The sequence below is a fragment of the Puma concolor genome, chromosome F2, assembly GCF_028749965.1.
Source record: "Puma concolor isolate L17-30 chromosome F2, mPumCon1.1.hap2, whole genome shotgun sequence".
NCBI classification, from domain to species: Eukaryota; Metazoa; Chordata; class Mammalia; order Carnivora; family Felidae; genus Puma; species Puma concolor.
The window spans coordinates 57,780,307-57,802,547 of record NC_141684.1 but is presented as its reverse complement, the minus strand read 5'-3'; the positions used below and the strand labels follow the sequence as shown (position 1 = coordinate 57,802,547).

The 22,241-nt window shown below is 39.2% G+C and overlaps 1 protein-coding gene across 8 annotated transcripts in view; it reads right to left on the bottom strand.

Annotated features, from left to right (window-relative positions):
• PEX2 (peroxisomal biogenesis factor 2) overlaps positions 1–22,241 on the bottom strand; it is a 119,257-nt gene that overhangs the window by 83,104 nt on the left and 13,912 nt on the right. For 5 of the 8 annotated variants that reach the window (XM_086695719.1, XM_086695721.1, XM_086695722.1 and 2 more), the window contains one exon: positions 15,361–21,103. In XM_086695719.1, the coding sequence (XP_086551845.1) occupies positions 20,169–21,103 (935 nt within the window). In that variant the 3' untranslated portion in view covers positions 15,361–20,168. Of the gene's footprint in view, positions 1–2,139; positions 3,432–4,053; positions 4,200–15,360; positions 21,104–22,241 lie in introns of those variants that run through there. The other 3 variants (XR_015246866.1, XR_015246865.1, XR_015246867.1) reach the window with 2 other exon arrangements.

The following is a 22,241-nucleotide window of genomic DNA, read 5'->3' as shown; positions in this document are numbered from 1 at the left end:
CAGTTTTAGCCTACTACATAGTAAAGTGTCAGTGTTTAAGAATAATGAACAAGGATGGTTTGAGGAAGACTTACAAACAAAATTAATTCATTTTTAAATTTAAACCGTACATTTATTCTTTTTTTTTTTCTTTTTTTTTTTTTTTAATTTTTTTTTTTTCAACGTTTATTTATTTTTGGGACAGAGAGAGACAGAGCATGAACGGGGGAGGGGCAGAGAGAGAGGGAGACACAGAATCGGAAACAGGCTCCAGGCTCTGAGCCATCAGCCCAGAGCCTGACGCGGGGCTCGAACTCACGGACCGCGAGATCGTGACCTGGCTGAAGTCGGACGCTTAACCGACTGCGCCACCCAGGCGCCCCTAAACCGTACATTTAAACTGATAAAAGAAAGCAGAAAGCAATAATCAAAGGCCCATAGGTTTGGGGATTAGATAAAACTACCTTAGATGTGAAGGCAAGTTCTGGAACATATTTGCTCTGTGACCTTGGACTTAATGTTTACCCTCTCTGAGGCTCAGGTTTATTTTCACCGTTGTCCCCATATGTAAATGAAGATGGTGACACCTACCCTACTAGGCAGTCGTTCTAAGGATTACAACCCAGTAATTCCTGAAACATCAAACAATTGTCTGCCATCTTGTGTGCCTGTTGAAAGAACTATATCTTATCACTTTGTTTTTCCCATGCTAAATACAGCTGCCATCTGGTAGACATGCAAAAGATATACATTGAATGACTGAACAAGGGCAGCAGTGTGAATAATCTAGAATAACAGATCATTGGAATGAATGTATTCCTAGTAGGAGAAGCTTACACGTGGCTTTTCATAGAATGAGATTTACATGACTCATGGATCACCAATATTTGCAATTAGACTGCATTCCATGGGAACACACAAGTTGAGCAGAAAGCCACCCAAGACCTTGCTGAGCAATTAAGGAGCAACTGGCCTGGGACTAACAACCCTTATAAAAATAAATAGAAGTCAATAACAATGCCAGTTCCTTTATACTCATTCTTTTTTTTTTTTTTTTTTTTAAGCAGTAGAATCAATGGGTCTAGGCTGTCATCCATTTAATATTATACTGCCCTAGGAGCTTATCTTACACCATGGAATCTTCTTCTGGCATATTGAAATACAGTGAATATATTGGATAGGGCTCTTTGGAAATTTGGGGGTCTTGATTTCTGTCTCTGTCTCTCTCTCTCTCTCTGAAACCGCTGATCCCAGAGTCTGGAAAAAACTATAAGCTAGACTTGAGCAAACTCAATTGCAATGGTGGCTTCAATTTTTACTGTCTAGTTCCAATAGTTCTTAAAACAGGCTATTAACTTATTTGGAACCCTGTTGTGAGAACATCTTTGAGCTGAAACTTCAAGACTTTTTAACAAATAAAGATGGTAAGTCAAAGAATGAGACAGCATTATCACTGATCAGGAAAAGATTTATCTTGAAAATAATATTATGGGTCATTACTAGTATTTTTAATGTGCTTTTTTATAGCCACTATGGCTTGCTGTGGGTTGCATTCAACCCAAAATGACTCACAAATATTTTGAGGCCTTATGCTTTGAGGACAGTCAATCAAATTTAAATAAAGCACTTTTTTTAAAGTGGCATATTTAAAACTTCAGCTACAAGGTCTTCTTTCAGCCTTAGAATGGCATCATGCTCTCTTTAGTGAAGCTAATTGCACCAGGGAACAAATATGAATCACTCTTAGTTTTATTAATCTATTTGTATTGCTGCTCTGTCTGAATCATCAAAATATGATAATGATCAGGCTTTTCAGAAGTCTGACGTTTTGCTCTTCTTTGTTTTATAATTCTTTAGTAAATTCATATTATATAGTACTTGGGAGTGCCTACTATGAGTGGGAAAAGTAATTAAAGACTTGTGATGGCAAACATTTCTGTGCCTGATAATATGAAACCAACGGATGTAAGCAATTTAACAAAGGATTGCATTTGTTATTTTGTAGTAATAAATATGATGAAAAAGAGAATCAGATTAATTTTAAAAGGAAAGCAGAACAAATTTGTTTATATCTAATTAAATTGATTCATTAGCTATGCTATTATAACTAGCCCACGAAGGAAAGCATTGTTAAATAATTAAATATAGAGTCACTCAATATTATAATATTGCATTGTTTTAATCAAGGTGTCAAGTCCAATAATGTAGATAGATGACAATGGGTTAAAGACCTAGGACACAGAAAACTGATAGGATTGAAGGGGCAGAGATGGTAGAAAAGCAGAGAAGTGAGTAATGAAGAGATGAGTCAGTGGGGAAAGTGGAGATGGGACCAAGTCCAAAAGTTTGGTAAGATACAGGGAAAGGGATGAGGGGAGGGCTGTAACTTAACGATAAAAGAAAATGTGACTTGGAAATTGACATACATTCATTCAAATCTCAGTTCAACTGACCGCTTACAGCAAGGCCTCAGGGTAATACCAGAACTTGTTTTCTTGTTTGCAAAATGGAATTAATAATGTTTAATAATTAATGCCTCTTATAATTATTTCATGTTTACCCACCATCAGGCATTATCTTTGGACCGATCTTTCTTCTCCAGGAATGTACATATTAGCAGAAGAGAGAATGTGTGCACAATCAGTAACAATAGAATGTGATGTAGGCAGTGTGTATTCACGCTCCTCTAAGATGGGAAGGAATGAACTCAGCTTGGATAGGTGAGGGGAAACTGCACAGAGGAGACCCTTAACACTTATAGGCTATTATTGATTATCCAAGGTCAGCACCTGTCTTAGTCTGTTTGGGTGGCCATAAGCATAGACTGGGTGGTTTAAACAACACAAATGCATTTTCTTACAGTTCTGGAAGCTGGAAGTCCTAGACCAGGGTGCCAGCTTGGTTAGGTTCTGGTGAGAGCTCTCTTCCTGGCTCAAAGACTGTTGCTTCCTTCTGTGCGCTCCCATGGTCTTTCCTTTATATGTGCGTGCTGAGACAGAGCTCCCATGTCTCTTCCTTTTTTGATAAGGCCACCAGTCTTACTGAATTACAGCCCCACCTTTATGACCTCACTTAACCTTGATAGCTTCCTGAAATCCCTATCTCCAAATACAGTCCCATTGGGAGTTAGGGCTTCAACATATGAATTGGAGGGTGGGGCGTGGGCCAGTTCAGTCCATAGCAGCATCTAGTTAGAGCTAGGTACCAAGGCTGAGAAGATGAAGGGACAATGGATAGAGCCCACAGAGGCTGAGCAAAAGGGATGTGAAGCTCAGACAAGTACTCTCTAGTGCAACAGGGATTCTTCACCAGAGCAAAAATTCTTCCCAATAAGGTGACGATTTTTCTCAGACTAGGAACTTTTGCACATTTCCATTTTTTTAGGGCAAAAGACTTCTTTGCTGCTGGAGGCAACACTCTGACTTGGAGACTACATGCTGCATATTTGGAAGCTGTAAGACAGAGGAGGCTCAGTTAACCTGAGCTGTCTTTGTATGAGGGATAGGGAAGTCTTCTATTGTGTTAAAGGCACTTAGATATGAGTATAGGTTATCTTATCCTGACTCATACATTGCCCTTTCCATATGTGAGGGAAGTTGTTTTCTGTTCTTCTTAATTCTATTTGATTTTAGTTTTCAAAAATATGGGTCCCAAGCTATTAAACTGATTTAATGACCCCCTAATGGGTCTTGATCTGTAGTTTGAAAAACACTCATTTGAAGAATGTTAGAGTTCAGAAAAGGTAATGGGATGCTTGCATTAAAATGATTGAAACGCACGCTTAAAGACTTAGACTTTGGGGCTATGGTTCAGATTAATCACAATTGGGTGGTTCCATTGTCTTCCTAGGTAGCTAAAAGCCTACCCCAGACTTCTCATCGATTGGTAACAATGGAAACCAACTCTAGAGAATTGTCTTTTTCAAAATGAGGCAAATACTATTAAAACATCATAAATATTAATGAGATACTCCATAGAAAGGACGAAGAAAACGAGATACCAATTTTGAAATAATTGTGGGTTTGTTTGTTTTTTTTTTTTCTTTTTAATCTGTGATGGCTCAGACTGCCTTACCAGTTTCCATTTTCATGCATGGTCTTCTTCAGTCTAGGGTTCCCAGCTTTCACTTCTTATTTCCAGGTTCCTGGAGCCATCTGGCTGTGACCCATCCCCAGGAGGTATTACCTGTCCAGCAGCTTTTCCTCCTTGAGGCTTGACTCCTTCAGGATAAACAGAAAGCCAGTTAAGTGCTGACCTTTTGATTAACCCAATACTAAAGTTCTCTGGAAGAAAGGTTCTTCACTCTTTAGATATCTGTCACTGTGTAGCAAAACCTTTTCTCCCTGTGTTCATGGTCTTTGGACCATGAACCTGTTTCCTGAAAGTTTGAAACTGCTCTCAAAGAGAAGAATGTTGTCAATGTAACATCTTCACCTCCTTTTGGTTGTTTTTGATTCTTTATTTTTATTATTTTTTAATATGAAATTTATTGGCAAATTGGTTTCCATACCAATTGGTTGCTCATCCCAACAGGTGCCCTCCTTATTGCCCATCACCCATTTTCCCCTCCCTCCCACTCACCAGATTCTTTGTTTATTTTTAAGTACTATGTTGATCAAGCAAGAGGGTATTGGGCTTGAGACAGCAGATCTCCATCCATTTTGAAAAATGTAGGAAATCTAGATACCCTGGTATAGTCTAGGTTTGCATCTGACCCAACCCACCCTCCTATCTATGGGTTTCAGATTATTTTAAGCTCTAAGGAGATTTTTTTTTTTTTTCTACCCTGTATCTACTTGAACTGTCAGGAAGGCTTGATGACAAGGAGCCAAGTCAGCTTTCTGCTGATAAGAACTTTTATTTAATTTTTTTTTCCATTAAACTATCTCAGTATTTCAACATAACATATTAGGAGCAAATTTAAAACAGATTCTGGCTTAACTTCTTCATAGGGTAAAATTCTCTTAAGTTATTAGTTTGGGGGGGAAATTATTAGTAAATATTTTTTCCAACATAGTTAAAAGTCTGTGGTCTTACTGGTTTTTTTTTTTTTTTATGTTTATTTATTTATTTTGAGAAAGAGAGTGCATGTGAGCATGCACACAGGCATGGGCAGCAGAGGAAAGAGAGAGAGAGAGAGAGAGAGAGAGAGAATCCCAAGCAGGCTCCACACTGTCAGCACAGAGCCCAATGCAAGGCTTGAACTTACAGCCACGAGATCATGACCTGAGCCAAAATCAAGAGTCGGACTCAACCAACTGAACCACCCAGGCATCCCCATGTGATCCTGCTCTTATGTGACGATTTCATATTCTGTGGACTTGCAGAGAAGGAAGAGAAATGTAAGAAAAATGTATGAAAGTATATAAAAATCACAAAGTGAAAGATAACAAGCAAAGGTACAAATAACTGGTACTCAAATATGACATTGCCATTTACAGCAGGGCAGAGTCAACTAAGAGTGGAAGTGATACGTTTATAGCGGACATTTAAGGACAGAATAACAATAGAAATCATGTTAAAATCTGAAGTATGGGGGCGCCTGGGTGGCGCAGTCGGTTAAGCGTCCGACTTCAGCCAGGTCACGATCTCGCGGTCTGTGAGTTCGAGCCCCGCGTCGGGCTCTGGGCTGATGGCTCGGAGCCTGGAGCCTGTTTCCGATTCTGTGTCTCCCTCTCTCTCTGCCCCTCCCCCGTTCATGCTCTGTCTCTCTCTGTCCCAAAAATAAATAAACGTTGAAAAAAAAATTAAAAAAAAAATCTGAAGTATCATTCTGAGGGGACTTATTCTTGTCACAATAAATTAATCCCTACTATTAGTTCCTAATTTGATTATTAAGAGTGATTATTATTTAAGTCTGCTAACTGGCATGCACTAGAACAAAGATAATCAGGCTCTTATAGCCTTGATGGCTGCTGGCATTTGGGAAGAATTAGGAAGCACTAGTCATAAAGGGAGCTGAATCATCTGAAGTGCACAACCATGGAAGTCGATGGTGTTTCCATTGTGGGGAGCAAATGGGGGACAGAATCAAAGACTCTTGAATGCAGTGCCAAATTAATTATTTTTCCTTTTACAAAAAAGAAAAAACCATCAGAGACTTGAGAAGTGTGGAAGCCTGATGAATTTGAAATTTGGATACAATCCTCATTGTAAAGGACGGGTTGGATGACTGGAGGCAAGGAAGTCAGAGAGAACAATCTAAACTCAGGCAGGGAGTAGAAACGGTAGTGGGTAGAAACAACTTGTAAGAAGGCAAAAGTAGAATTCCCCCAAGCTAGGGAGCCAGTTGAATGTGAGAGTGAAGGAGGAGCAGAAATGGAGACAGATCCTGAGTTTCCTTTCCTGGTGACTGGATGGAAGGTGATACAGTGAAAATAACATAGTAAAGAAGTGGGTTTGGGGATAATGATAGTTAAGCTTTGAACCTGTCAGAGTTAAAGTCTCAAGTTAGACCCAATTTATGATGGTCTTTGAAAATCAGGTCAAAGAGTTCAACTTTGATGAAGTAATTAGACAAGAGCTATTGAAGAGCTAAATTATGGAATACTAAAGAGGATGTGAAAGTACAATTTATTGTCTAATCATGTGTAACTTTAATTTTTTTTTAATGTTTATTCATTTTTGAGACAGAGCATGAGTGGGGGAAGGGCAGAGAGAGAGGGAGACACAGAATCTGAAGCAGGCTCCAGGCTCCGAGCTGTCGAACTCACGGACTGCGAGATCATGACCTGAGCCGAAGTCGGATGCCTAACCAACTGAGCCACCAGGTGTCCCATACATATGTAACTTTAGAAGAAAACATAGATTAAGAAAAATTCATCTTAGAGAAGCTGGTGATGCAGGCATGGCAACGGCAATAGAAATATTTGGCAATAGAAAAATCTCCCACAGAGGGGAGATTTGATGTCATGTCATGTAAGGAACACAGATCCCCCAACTACACAACATCTGTGTCTGTATAAGAAGGTAATTTCTGCAGATAAACCAAGTTCTGCAAGTGGCCTGGCAGGTGAACCTGACAGGGGGTGCCTTTGTAAGTATTATAAAAGGCACCCCTTCTATGGGAGGCTACAGCCCCATGTTGGGGGTTCAACACTTAGCACTGGGAGTGTGGTCCGAATTTTGCCCCCAATTTACACCTTGACCCAGCTACCCTTTGCAGTGTGGGTGTGTGGGTGTTGGTGCCAGAGTGAGGGTAGATAAGCCTGGAGCCATGTGATTAGATAAGAGAAAAGGAAGAGAGCTATGTTTTGTTTTCACTTTAAGGAGATACGTGATTCTCTTGGGTTAGGAAGATTAGACTTATTTCTAATGATTTTACAGGGCAGAATTCTGACCAACAGGCACCTATTTCAAAATAGCACGTAAACTTTTTAAGTAAATAAAACTGATCAAAAGCATGACTGGTACTTTCCCAGAAGACAGTGAGTCCAATCATTGGAAGTAACAAAATAAGAGTCTGGATATCCACCTGACAAAAATTTTATGGAGGAATTCTTGCAAAATTCTTTCAAGCCTGAGATTTGATAATTACTTGCCAAATGAGTGTCATGGCCAGTAAACCTATGACTGGAATGGGGGAGGCAGAACTTGGTTTGGTTCTTGTAATAGGAATATTTCCTCAAATAAAAAGATTTGCGAAAAAATATAAAAGCCCCAGAGGATACTTAACTTTTAATATTTGCATAGCTGTGTAATATTTGCTCTACAGTTCACTACGACTCTGCTAAAGGTACCAGATTTGCTTTGGCCTAAAAGTCCTACCTGAATGGAGTGATTACTCTAGCACAAGTTGTGGTGGATGAAATTCTGATTTAAATTTGGCTAGATTGTTTGTCTGTATTCCCCAGATTTTTCTAATGTAAACAATTGCATAGCCTGGTGTTTCTTGTCTGTGTTTCTGAATTCAGTTGCTTTGACTTGATATATTTTACATCTCCCACATCAATTTTATCTCAAAATGGAGGTGTTCAGTATGCTGAAAGAGGAGTTTGGCTGCCTCCATTTTGACCTCAAACTTTCTAGGTGGGTTCTTCTTTCCAGCTCCTCTCTCCATTCAAGCGGAAGACCCTGAGGGCAAAGCATACCCTGATGGGAACCAAAACTACCCTCTCAGTCAGAAGAACTGCCCTGAGCCAGCAAAACCCCACTGGTAATTGACTCCAAGACAATGATCCACTTAACCTTCACCATCTACCTGAGCCTACCCACTAACCTTTGCCCCACATTTTCCTTATGTAAATCCGGAAGTATTTTCAGCACTTTGGAGACAGTCTTTGAGACTCTAGTCTACTGTGTTCCCGGTGTTGGCCTCACTGAAAGAAATTTCTTTCTTGTTTCACCACTGCTCATTTCACTGCCTTTGGATTTTGTCAGCAGCAGGTGACCCAACCTGGTCTGTTTGGGAACCCCTGGAGCCAGCTGCTCTTGATCCCCTGCCCCAGCTACTCGGCCTGACTATAAATAAGTATTCGGATATAAAGTATCTATATTTAACTGAAGCAAGAAAGCAAGGACGATAAATATCACAGATCTCATTTTAATTTAAATTAATGAATCCAACGAATCTAAGGAAAATAAACTTTGTTTGAAAAAGACTGTAAGTTGATAAAAGTCAAGTTTCTTTTCAAAGACTTTTGCAACGGAGAAAGTTGAAAAAAAAAAAAACAGACAAAGGAAAACAGCTCACTAAGAGAGACAAGAGGAACTTAGCCAGCAGGTTAGTTACACAGCTAATGTGACTTCTGCCTTTTCAAAGGATAAATAGAAGGAGGTATAAATCCAGTTTCCTAGTTCAGGAGGTTGCCGCTCATCTCGGAACATGTTCTATCTTCCGACTAATTAACCCTCATTGGAGACTAGAAACAAGTTCTAACAGATGGGAGGGCCTAGGAGTTAATGTTTTCAGCAAAGTAAAATATTGGCTCTAGCAATCACATAAACAATACAGGTTGCCCTGCTATCTGGAAGCAGAGCATTCCCATGAAATCCCTCATAAGCCAAAATGGCATAAAATGAAGATGTAGTTACCGTTAATTTATATGGAAAAAAAAGTTTGAGCCTTCCCAGACCCCCAAAATAACCTCTCCGAGGCTTTTCTGAGACTTTAGGACAGATCTTGCTAACAAATGCACAACATAAATCAAGATAAAGCACAGATGCTCACAGACACACTTCAAAGCTATGGTGGCTCGATGCTGAGATGCAGCATGTAGCTCCCAGCCAGGTAAGGAGCTTGGTGGTGCCACTCTTGTTTGGGGTGCATGATGCCTTCATACGGGTTTGCTTCAAACAAAATGCTGAATGCTATTTTTGCTTTCCACCTTTTTCTCATAATAGCAAAGATTATTTTGGGATTTACCGAGCTTAGCGAAAACAGGTACTAATGTAGGTCTTTCCCCAAAATGACTGGAACAGGCATCATGTGAACTTTAGAAAATCCAGGGATGCCTTATACCTACTTTTAATGATAGCTGTGTAATCAGAATTATAGGAAATAAAGGAAAATAAATACTCAAAAGATCAGTGGTACAGTAAACCCGTGAACTCAGTGAAACTCAAATACTTTATCATTTAAAAAAAATGAATTCTCATTTAATTTATGGGAAACCCATTCACCAATATTCAGTTATAGAATGCCTACCATGTGACAGGCAGTCAAGATGAAAACAGCAATAGCAGCAAGAGAAACCACCCAATGCCTTTTTTTTTTTTTTAATCGGTCATTGTCATTAATTTGATGAAACAAGCTAACTGCTTAAAACGATATTTCAATCCAAGTAGCTTTAAGTGATTAGAAATGTGCATCTTTGTGGTGTACCAGGTATTACTGAATTTAGGATACTATCAGTACTACTTAATTAAAAGTACCTTATTTCAACATGCAGAAGAAAAATGAAAATAATGTTAACTCTGACTTATGTGGCTACCTTTCATAGTTTATTGCCATTTGGCATGAGTACAGTCTAAAATCAGGTTCAGTATTATAAAGTATTATTGTATTAGCTATCTATTGCTGCGTAACAAATTACCAGTTGAAGATTGGGCCTTGTGGGCCAGTTCCCAGAGATGCAAATGCCTGAGGTAACAAAACTGTGTCGACTCTTTAAGCATTCATTGCATCAGATCACTGTTACATTTTCGTTAACAACTAGAAAAAAGCCCCTCACTCCACTCTGGCCTCAGAGACACATTACTTATGCCTATGTTTAATGAGGATCTTCCTAAGAATATTTCCTTGATCTTCTGCTGACAGCCCTCCATCACAAGGTTGTATTTGTTAAAATATGTGTCAACTTGGCTGGTGCCATGGGGTGCCCAGATACTTGGTGAAAGATTATCCTGGTGTTTCTGTGAGGGTGTTTGGATGAGATTAACATTTAAATTGGCAGACTGAGTAAAGCAGATTGTCCTCCAATCTGTGGTTGGGTCTCATCTGATCAGCTGAAGGCCTGAGTAGAACAAAAAGACCAGCCTCCTCCAAGCAAGAGAGAATTCACCAGTCTGCTGGCCTTCAGACTGGAACTGCAGCAGTGGCTCTTCTGGGTCTCCAGCCCGATGGCCTACTCTGCGGATTTTGGATTTTCCAGCCTTTATAATCATGTAAGCCAATTAAAATTTCCCTCTCTCTCTCGTTTTCTCTCTCCACACACACACAAGCGTGCATGCATGTGCATACACAAACACACAGACACTGTAATTTATCATGAAAAAGGAGGCATATTTTAAAGCTTTTGATACATATAACCAATCTGTTCCCCCAAACAATTTACAGTCCTACAGTAATATAAGAAGATGCTCATTTCTGTATACTGCCAACAATACTTGGTATGATTATTAAAAACAGCACCACCAGAAAATGACTTTGACAATTTGTAGGTTAAAATAAACTTCTGTGATGCTTTACCTTTTGACATTTATTCTTCTATTTCCTTAAATAATTATTGAATACCATCACAGACTAGGCACAGTGTGGAGTCTGAGGAAACAGAATACTCCCTCCTTTCTGAATCATCTCCATTTCTTGGATGAAAAGAGATTCTTACATAGACTTTTCCTCTCAAGTATCCAAGTAGCTCAAGAATACATTGTACCTTCTCTATTTCCCAATTATAGTATGGTTACTCAAATAGGACATTCTAACCAGTGTCTGCTCTATTGTGGCCAATACTCTAAAGGGTAGTTCAAGCTTTTTTTCTTTCTGATACTTTCCTGATTTTTGTTGAGACTGAAGTAATGCAGAAGGTATGGACAAACCAGTTGCACAATGAGCCTCTGGGAGCAATTGAGAAATAAAATTGAATAGCAGTTTGATATTGTAGAAAGAGGTGGGTTTTGAGTCAGAAAGATCTTAGTTCCCATACTTGCACAGTAACCTGGGACAAATTACTTCATTGTTTCTTTTGTGAAGTGTGATTTATATAACACTCCTCTCACTGAATAAAAAATTTCAGAAGAGTACCAGCCACTGAGCAGAGCTAAAGATTTTGGGGTTCAGTCAAACCTCATTTGCTACTCGGTCTGTCTCCTGTCATGGATCTTGTCTCTTGTTTTGCCACTTGTGTCTTCCCGGGCATCCTTAGCTTTCCTGTTGGACCCCATGGCTCTCCACTTGAGATGACCAATGTGTGCTTTCTTTTCAAAATGATGCCTTATGTTATGAACCTGCCTTCACCCTGCTCATGTACAAACCCTTGCTCTAACCAGATCTTGTTTTCCACAGTGGTTTTCAAGAAAACTGTGAGCTCCTTATGGGCAGAAACATGTCCTGTGTTTTCTCTCTCTTTCCATCCACAGTGCTTACCTAGCAGTGTCTGGTACTCTGTAGATCTTTAAAGATTATCTATTGAATGAGTATTCATCTGAATTTGGATTTAAGGATTTATGTGTTAACTCTCAAGAGTGTTTTGTTTTTTTTTTCATGCCAATGCCCTTTTGTTTCACCCGAAGATGTCTTGTGTTCCTACCAAGGCTTTTTACAGGTCCCCCATGGAATAAACTATTCACATCTCAAGGCTCTCCAGGCATTTTGTCTAATCACTCTCAGTATCTTCTTCTCCTTTGGTAGACTCTGATCTCTTACTTATCTTGGGATTCCTAGTGCTCAACATACTGAAGAAAGTGTTCAATAATCATTTTTATGAATTGAAGGGAGGGGGAAAGCTATGGTTAATCATTCTTATTGCTTTACATTTCAGTTTGTATAAAGGAGAAGCCAGTTTAAAATGCACTTGAACAGTGAGTAAAAAGATGAAATGTGCAATAATTGAGGAGTTCAGGGGATGAGAAAACAGAATAGGTTTTTTTTTTTTTTTTTTTTTTTTTTTTTTTTAATGCTTTATTTTAAGAGAGAGAGAGACAGAGTTTGAGCAGGGAAGGGGTAGACAGAGGGAGACACAGAATCCAAAGCAGGTTCCGGGCTCTGAGCTGTCAGCACAGAGCCCAACACGGGGCTCGAGTTCGCAAACTGTGAGATCATGACCTGAGCTGAAGTCAGACACTTATCTGACTGAGCCACCCAGGTGTCCCAAGATAGAGTAGGTTTTAACTGATGTCTCCAAAGTTTATGGCTGCATGTATAGTGGCCAATTTTGCCCTTTCTCTGGCTGCTTCTAGTCTCTGCTTGGTGCCAGCAGGAAACACACTAGAGGTGGCAGCACATTCCATGTAATTTCGTGTATTAGATATTAGAGATGATGCTCTTCCCTTATAACACACTACTCTCCATTGATGATGGGATTCCAGGGAGCATGGCAGACTCACGGGCAGATATTTATGCTTCTCAAAACACACTCAGAGGCCTCTGCGGAAAATGGCCCTGCTGAGAGAAGTCCACGGCCCTTCCTTATGTAACTCATTAAAAGAAGTATGTGGGTAACCAGAGATGCAATGCAAGGCAGAGAGGTGAATAAGGATCAGCTTCAGAATCTAATTGGTGGTCTTGAAAATCTGTCACTTCACACTTGCTATACCTTATAGCTTTGTATTGTTAGTAAATTTAATTACCATGCTTTTGATTCAAACTCTCAATTTAAAGATTGAGGTGCTTTTAAAAAGACTGGACTTTAAGAAGATATTTAACCTTTTCTTTGCCAGCATTTCTGAGAATTTTTTTTATTTTATACTATATGGCCTTAGACTATCATGGAATCTACAGGCATTTCTTCCCTCTCAACTCCCTATTTAATACTTGAATGCCCATTTCCCATATATCAACTTTGAAACACTGGACCGAACTAAACTCAAGCGAGTCTTGGAGGTGATTTTCCCAAGGATATCTGTTAGGGGCTGTATTGTTAATAGAAAGATGGACATATCCTCAGCCTTCCATCGCCCTTACTTTTGTTTCTCATTCACTGTGGGCTTGAAAGAATAAAAGTAAATATCTAGAAAGAAAAAAAAAAAAGAATTTAGACTTGGGAAAAATTTTGTTCCTGTTAATATTTCTAGTTTGACTTTGGGAAAATAAGTTTTCAGACATTAAGTCATTTTGGGGTTTTGAGTCTTCTTCCAGTTATCCATCCATGTGTGGAATCAACACAGGCAAGAAAGGAAAGAACAGGGGCCTGATTACTTAATTTTTAAAAATAAAACTGATGAGACAGCAAATGATATTCAATCCTATTTAAAGAGGCTAAGCACAGACCTTAAAAAAAAAAAAAAATCTTTACATCCCTTGCATTGGGATTGTGTGATATGGTTCCACAATTCAGGGAGATTGGAAATTACAGAACATCTGCAACGAAATTGGTTTTCTGTGGAAAACTGATGAATCACTTACTGCCAATGACTAGAAGGAAAAGCACTTGTTTATGCCCTTATGTAATGAATTTTTATGAGGTGAAGTTTGCTGTTTATAAAAAAATACACTTTAAGCTGCTGTAGATGTAAAATAATAGAATTCAGAATTCAGAGCAATGCATTACTGCAAAGACAGTCACTAGCAGAATATTATCTGCTTACAAAACACCAAAACAGGGCTATTACTTCTATAATGGAATTAAAAAAAAAATCTCATCTACCCAGTTGGATTCTAGAAGAAAAAGTATTTAAAGAGACATAGCTGAAATTGACAGCTCCAAAATTGCATGTATTTTCAATGAAAAGTTATTAATTCTCTTATTGTGCTCCTGAGTTCCAACTGTGTTTTCCCTCAAAGCAAGAATGCCACAGAACATTTTAAATTAAAAATGGCACTCCTAAGATACACGACAAAAGACAAACTGGGGGTGCTGTCCTCTCTACACTGTAAAAAAGTGCCTGTAGAAATTTCCCCACAATAATTCCATTAGTTGCTCTGCTCAGTGTTTGTGAGGCGCTTCATGATCAAACCCCCAACTCTCTGGCCTTCTTTAAACACTTACTAAGCAACTGTATTGTGCTAGTCACTCTTTTTGGCTGCAGTGTCAACAGAGAGAAAGAGAGAGAGAGAGAGAGAGAGAGAGAGAGAGAGAGAGAGAGAGAGAGGAAAAGATAGGAGAGGTGGGAGCGGGGGCACGGGGGGGGGGCACAGAGACACAGAGACAGAGAGAGAAAGAGGTAAGAGTCTGTCCTTACTGAGCTCATAGTCAATTTTGCTTTTGAGAGAGTTCTCTAGTTGACACTGAATATTCTAGTAGGTTTCAGAAAGGGCACTAAGAAATATCACATGTAATATTGGATAGGGGGTGCTTGCTCTCAAAGAATGTATTTTTGTTCTTTGTATTTGGTCTGGAGCAAAGCATTTTTAAAGCAACTGACCGTACTGTGGTATTTTATAATTTTTGTTGACTAAAAAGGCGCTCTTAGAATTTGGTGTGGATTTAAAAGGATAGAGGCTGTCAGGACAGGCATACTATTTCCTGAATGCTTAGTGAGATATGGTTGGTTATTAGGGAACCATCCTGGACACCTCTCAGGGCAGTAAACTCTCTGTTTCCACTAATTCAGAATTTTGACTATTTAGATAAAGTCTCAACTGACGTTCAAGTTTGCAGTGTCTTACTAGTAACCAACCCCCCAAAATACCTCAGAAATATCAGCATTTTTGTATCCATATCTGGGAGGAATATACAATCTTGGGTCAGATCCTGCCTGGGTCTTGACTCTTAGTTGAGGAAACATAGGCATCTTACAGGCTTAGGCGAATTGATAATATATTCATGTCAATTGTTTTGATCTGGTGTATGAGTTCTAGATATTTTAAAATAAGTAAACTACATTTATTTAAAAATACCATGCATTTATATAAAAATATCAAATACTTTTGGAAAAGGGAGTGGGCACTTTTTACCTTTCTGTTGCCTATATACTTCTAGCTGGTTAAGAAATGTATATATTATGTGGAATCAAGTTTAATATTTAATTCAAAATGTATGAAATAATTCAGACTATTTCAAGTTATGGTTGGCCAGAAAGGCAGGATTTTATTGTCATGCAAAAAAAAAAAAAATGGATACTCTCAGGTTTTTAGGATCTTCTATCTTCTAAAGTCACATTAACTTGCTTACTAGCTGTGCAGATGTTTTACCTTTTAATTGAATGAAACAAAATTGGCCAAGATTTTAAAGAAATAACTGGTTCCCCCAGTTGGTTAACCGTCTGACTCTTGATTTCGGCTCAGGTCATGATCTCACAGTTCCTGAGTTCAAGCCCCTCATCGGGCTCCATGCTGACAGTGAGGAGCCTGCTTGGGATTCTCTTTCTCTACACCCCCCCGCCCCCCGCCCCCAAACAAACAAACAGCTGGTTTTGGTGTAATCAAGAAATATTATATGCTCAATATAGAAAATTTGGGAAATAAAAGGCAACGTAAAGAAGATTAATGAATAGTTGAATTACCCTAAGACATTTATTGTAATATACGTATGTGTCTGCTTATTAGCTCATGGTGTCTGTTTGTCTCATTTCAAGATACAGATATGGGTGTTGAGAGATATTTAATATCCAACTTCCTTCAATATTACATTGTGTGCACTTTTCCCATTTAATATAATTTTGCACACATTTTGCAAGGTACTTATATATGACATTGAGTCAATTAAATGGCTATACTATTTTATTTTATTTATTTCCCTACTATTAAGCATTTGTGCTGTTTCCCATGTTTATTATGAATCATGCTATGGTGAAATTCATTTCAATAAGTCTATATCCAAATTCTTACCATTTCCTTGAGATAAATTCTAAAGTCGATGCATATAAACATGTCCACACCCATTTGATTTTAAAATCAGTTTTACTTAACAGATTTCAGTTTTATTGGCTCTGGAATATCAGCAATGGATGGGTTGAATCTGTTAGTGAGAAATTATTACGAATGAGAAGGAAAGTGAACTACCTATTGAATACCATGCTTTTGGATTTTCTGGCCTCAGGAGTTACCCGTATTAATCTTGTTTGAATTGTCCTAATTGCCAGAAAACAACTCAAGGCAGTATTCGATGAAGGCCATTGGACAGAATAATGATGCTTACTTTCAAGAAAAATGACATTTTAAAACCATCAGCTTTTTCTCAAAAATATCAAGAGAAAACAAGTGACTACTTGGAAACATGAAGGCATAGTGTCTTATTTCACGATTTAATGCTTTTTGAAGGAATAAAAACCCCAGACATACAAGCGAAATACTTGTCAACTTACTGGTGATGAATATAAACGTGCTGTATCTACTAGTTTTAGCTGGAGAGAACCATGGAGCATCAGTTCTATAGATAATATGGCCAACTGGTTTGGCTAAAAAAACGTGTTTGGAATTGTTCTGCTGCTGAAAAGATCTTAATTCAGTAACACTTCACTTGTTAAGTGCTGTTAGGAAAAACAGCTTTTTGTTAAAAGCAAATGTTCTGAGTGAATTAAGTTTTTGCCTGTAAGTGCCAACATAACTTGAAGGCATCCTCAAATATAAGAATACTAATGTCCCTGCCTTCTTAACCAAATTATACAGAATATAAGGTATACTTTGATGATCCAAGGTCATTTTCTTAAACTATTATCATTATTCATTTGGTCCTCAGAGACTGTGTGTCCCTGCTCTGCCACCAGATTATAGGGGTTTTTTTTGTTTGTTGTTGTTCACTGATACAAGTTTTTTTTTTTTTTTAATTATTTATTACTGTGAACATGCTTGCTTTCATCAGTCTTCTCCCTCCCTCTTACCTGTTATTTTCTTCTGTTGTTGAAAGTTCATTAGAATTCTATTCAAAATAAAGCAGCTTCTTAATGGGGACTCAAGGAAATACCTTGAGTGTAGTTTTGCTGTGTGGAATCCATGAAAATGTATTTTGGTTTCCTACAGCTTTGTTTACTTCCAGGTTCCTGACCAGTTCAGATAGTGACACTGTTAATGTACCACAAACCTAATGGAAATAATAACAACTATTGTTCATACCAAATGATTATTTGCTGTAGACTCTGACTAGGTTTTCTGGCTTTTCCTCATACCTCTCCATAGATTAATGACAGGGATCCTTTAAAAATCTCAACTTGTAACTTCTCTGCTTAAAATCTTCCAGTGGCTTCCTCGTACTTGGAATAAATCCAGGTATTTTTTTCACTACGGCCTGCGTGGCCTGACCCTGGGCCCCCTCACCTCACTCACCTCCTACCCCTCTCTCTTGTCACTCTATTTCTTACTGTTCCTCAACCAGGAATGGGCTCTCATCTAGGAGCTTGGGCACTTGCCCTATCTTTATCCCGGCACCTGTCCCCTACTTGGCTTTTTCCCTCAGCTCATTCTGATGTCTTTTCAAACTTCAACTCCTCAGAGAGGCCTTCCATGAGTATTCAGTTTAAAACAGAATCCCTTGTCACTCTTCATTTCTTTTATACTTCAGAGTACTTCCAACATCTGAAACGATCTTCCATATGTCTTTATTGTCTATTATTCCTCCATGAATATAAACTCTATGAGAGCAGGGGTTTTTATTTATGAGTAAATCTCTGAATATAGAAGAATGCCTGTAGGGGCTTCGTAAGTAATTTTTAAAAGAATGATGTTATTTAATTCCCATCACAGTCCTAAAAGGTAGATAGAACTGAATGTCCATTTCACAGGAAGCAAGCATTTCAAGCTGAATCTCAGAGGAGTTAAAGAACTGAGTTCTGAGGCGGGGGTTGTTGGGAGCAAGGATGCAGGACATGCCTTGGGTTAGCTTTGACTGGTACCTATTTTAGGTATGATCACTGAAGCAACTGGATACATTATATACACAAGTAGCAAATCTGATTTGAGAACAAGTTACATGGGAGAGGAAAAACAATGTTAGTTTAAAAGTTTTTATCTTCCCAAGGGGAGATACTCACAGATGATAGTTAGGTTCTTGAGGCTAAAGCAGAAATACATCATGCAGCTAAATATGACCCAGTTATACTGCACCTTGAGCCCTAAGACCACTGGGGAACAGGAATAGAAGCACCAGTGTTAAAGCAAGTCTCGTGGCAGTGCACAGCGAGTCAGGGACTGAATGGGGTTTGGGACTGTCAGAGCAACTTAGCCAGCAGGCCTAGGTCTCTGCAGTGAGCTGGAGTTCCCTGAAGCACTTGAGTGCACAAGTCAGTCCGAAACCCAACGGTTTTAAGTTGAACGGCTACCTGCCATTAGTGTGATGTCTGCATGCTTGCAAGCAAGAAAAACAAAAATGGAAAACTATGAAGGAAAACAACGGAGAGACAGTATTAGGTGTGGTAAACACTAGGCTGGACACCCAGCTCTTCCCAGGATGGATCTGTTGCCCAGCTGGGGGATGGGGTCAGCTCCTTTAGGGTCTGCCTCAGCTGCAGAGAGGCGCCATGCTCTAGGCCACACCCTTCCCAGAGAAGCCCATGGCCAGTGACCCAGAGGTGTAGGTAAGAAGGTCAGACTACTTTGGCCCAATCCAGGCCAAAGAACTTCAAAACCCTTGCAACATCTGCTTCTACAAAACCCGATCTGTGATTATTAGGTTTTGTTGTTCAGCTAACAGAATGTCTCTATTGGAGAGGTATGTTATCCAGTGATGAGCAAAACAGTCATACTCCCTGACTCCATGTGGGTAATCACTTAGTGAGGTGGGAGATGTTAAATAACAATAAAAAATTAAAAAAATACATTGTACTGCCATTAGTGTCTGGAAAAACACAAAACCCCATAATATTGACAACTCTATTAGTTAGCATATATGTAAAATACTATTTTCATGTTAAAATTATGACAGTATGGGCATCTACTCAGAACACACTTTACCAAAATAACACTGTAACCAAATTGTTATTATAACAAAATGTGTTGACTTTATTTATTTAATCCTTTCAAATCTGCAATCTAGTAAGTTAATCATTCAGTTATGTCCTCATCAACTTAGATCACCGGTAAAATTAAAAACTGCATGCAGACTTTTGGTAAAAAAGGCAAATGTAAACTCTAATAGGGATCTGTTGTTTTTACCTACCCCATGTCCACTATTCTCTCAAAGCTACTTCAGTTTCCTGTGGTGAACTGCCTACTCTCCTACTACGGGTCCATGTGACACACGTGAGGATGTCACCCACATCTGAGTAATCAAGAGTAGTAGTTTTCTATCCTGGTTCACAAATGTGGACATAGTCCCAGGCAGACCAATGACAGTGAGTCCTAGATTTAGCTAGAACTATTAGGCAGGAAGCCCTCACTTCAGGCGGATCAGAAAGTTGGCAGAACATCAGCCTAGAGCTTCTGGTGGCCTTCATTTTGCCTGCGAATGAAGCCAAGCGAACCCCCTACAATCGGGTTTTAGAGAAAAGCTTAAAATTACAACTGGGGCATCAGATCCTAAGGTTTAAAACAACAGGGCTTTATCAATGTCAGATTATGATGTTACAATGCCATCTCTGAAAATAAATACACACTCACCCCAGAGTCTCCAAAATTGTTTTAGAATCTAACCTCTTTCCAGGAAGTAGCAAAATGAAAGAGCATTTTTAGTATACTGACAAAAACTGTCCACTCCTCTCAACACTAAAAATTGAATGCAATGATTTAGAGAAAGTAGTACATTATTGTTTACATAATGTATTTAGAATCATGTGGTTTCTAGTGATTAGAATTTAGTCATGCCTGGAAAGGAACAGAAGACAGTGGCAGAGAAGCACCTCCCCTCAGAAAAAAAAACACCTAAACAGTATGCTTAGCATGACTAATACTAAGGGCTTAAACACAATACAGTTTTCCTCAGAGGACACAGTCTTAGTTTCTAAAGAGCATTCACTTCTGACATCTCGATTCCCGACTTCAGTGGCTGCAGACTGTGTACCTCTGTGCCACACTTAGGGCAAGTAAAGTACATGTCAAATAAGAAACTACTCTTAACACAGTAGTAACAGAAGATATGCTCACATCCTATGGTGTGAGGCATGGTGGGCCACTCTCCACACAGAGAACACTGTTTGCCGCTGGTGGCTAAGGTACTGTCACCGTTAGGAGCACCAATCAGAGGAATACGCCATGAGGATAACTTAGCTTTCAACTTCTGGATATTAATAAGTGGTAAGAGAAAAATCAGAAACTCAGCAAAACCATGCCAGAGAAGTTCCCTATTCATATACTCAAAGCCAACTTCACGCACGCTCTGGGGCTTGCAAAATACAGAACGGATGCCTAGGAGACGTTCTGTCAAGGTTGCAAACTTGCCCCTCTGAAGGAAAATCAGGAAGTTAATCAGCCCACCTAATTTCAAAAGTCCAACCATGACGTTCACACACTGCCTGGCTTTCCCAAATGACGCCAGATGACGGTTTCGAAAGAGGTCGTAGCAGCGCTCCTCCAGCCACGTGCCACCGATTGTACACACAGCATACCACAGCTTCTGATTCTTGCTCGGTGGCTGGTACCTCTGCTTCGGGGAAAAGTCGTTTTTGTACTGTATATTCAAAACGGACTGTCCCACGGTGGCATTTTTCGAGTAGATGGTGAAGCGCCACAAGAAGAGCCACAGGAATGCTTTCGCCTCTGGTTCAAAGTGGGCCAACAGCCCTGGCTTAAATCCATGAAAGCACTGAGTAAACTGGGCCCAGACCAGCTGCTCCAGGGCCTTGTTTAGTTCAAGTGCATCCAACTGACTTATTCTTAGCACTCTGTTTGTCCTCTTTGTCTTCTCTTCTCTGGAAGCCATGTCTTCTCTGAAGGTCCCTAGGGTAAAGTACAATTAGGGAACATCAGACGTTTGCGAGCTCATACCATCTCCTCAACTTACATGACTACGACTGTGGTACACCAATGACCCAAGACCCACAGACGGGGCTGGCAGGTGTCAGAGAGCAGTGAGCGATCACCTCTTACTGCAACCTTCTTCCTTCTCTTTCTTTTACTTTCTCCTTTTGCTCTTTTCCTTGCTTTTCTTTCTTTTCCTTTCTTTTCTTTTCTTTTTCCTCCTTTTTTGACCCTTCATCAAAGGAATAACTGGTGTAGCAAGTTGCACCTTTTTCTCCACAAATTACCTCCAAGTATTCTCCTTGGTCAGATATTTTAGCAGAGATCATAAAATCCTGATGCTAACAGTGATGACGCTAAATAATAACATGAGGAATGGAGAAATACATGAACTTAATAAATACAGTGAACTCTATGGAACATTCCATGGAATGTAAGTCAAGACCCCAAGTTTAATTGCCAGCACTTCTACTAACTCCAAAGGTATATTTTTTAACAAGTCATTTAATCTTTCTGAAATATGTTTTATGTCCATAAAGGAAGTTAGGAGAAAAAATTAAAATGCACAATCAGGGTTTATTATGCTATCACACTATTGTAGAAGATACATACTAGCACAAAGCAACATGAATACAGAAATGCTGTTAAGATATTAAGAAGGTACACATCCTACAGTTTTTTCTTTTTAACATTTATTTTTGAAAGGGAGAGAAAGAGAGAGAGCGTGAGCAGGGGAGGGGTAGAGAGTGGGTGAAAGAGGATCTGAAGCAGGTTCTGCCGATAGCAGTGAGCCTAACATAGGGCTCTAAATCGCGAACCATGAGACCATGGCCTGAGCCAGTCGGACACTCAACCAACTGAGCCACCCAGGAGCCCCCATACAGTTTTCTAAGAAAACTATGATGTAAAAATATATACTAGGACCATTTCACAAATACACTAAAGAATCATATAGGTGCTAAGGGGACAAAAATCCCTTACAGAAATAGAAAAAACTGACTAGTAGTTAATTAGGTATGACTGGCTTATTAAATGCCTATTATGTACAAGCCACCCAGTGGCTGCTGTTGTCAAGGAATGTACAGACCAGTTTAGATATTTTACTTACTGCTAAAGA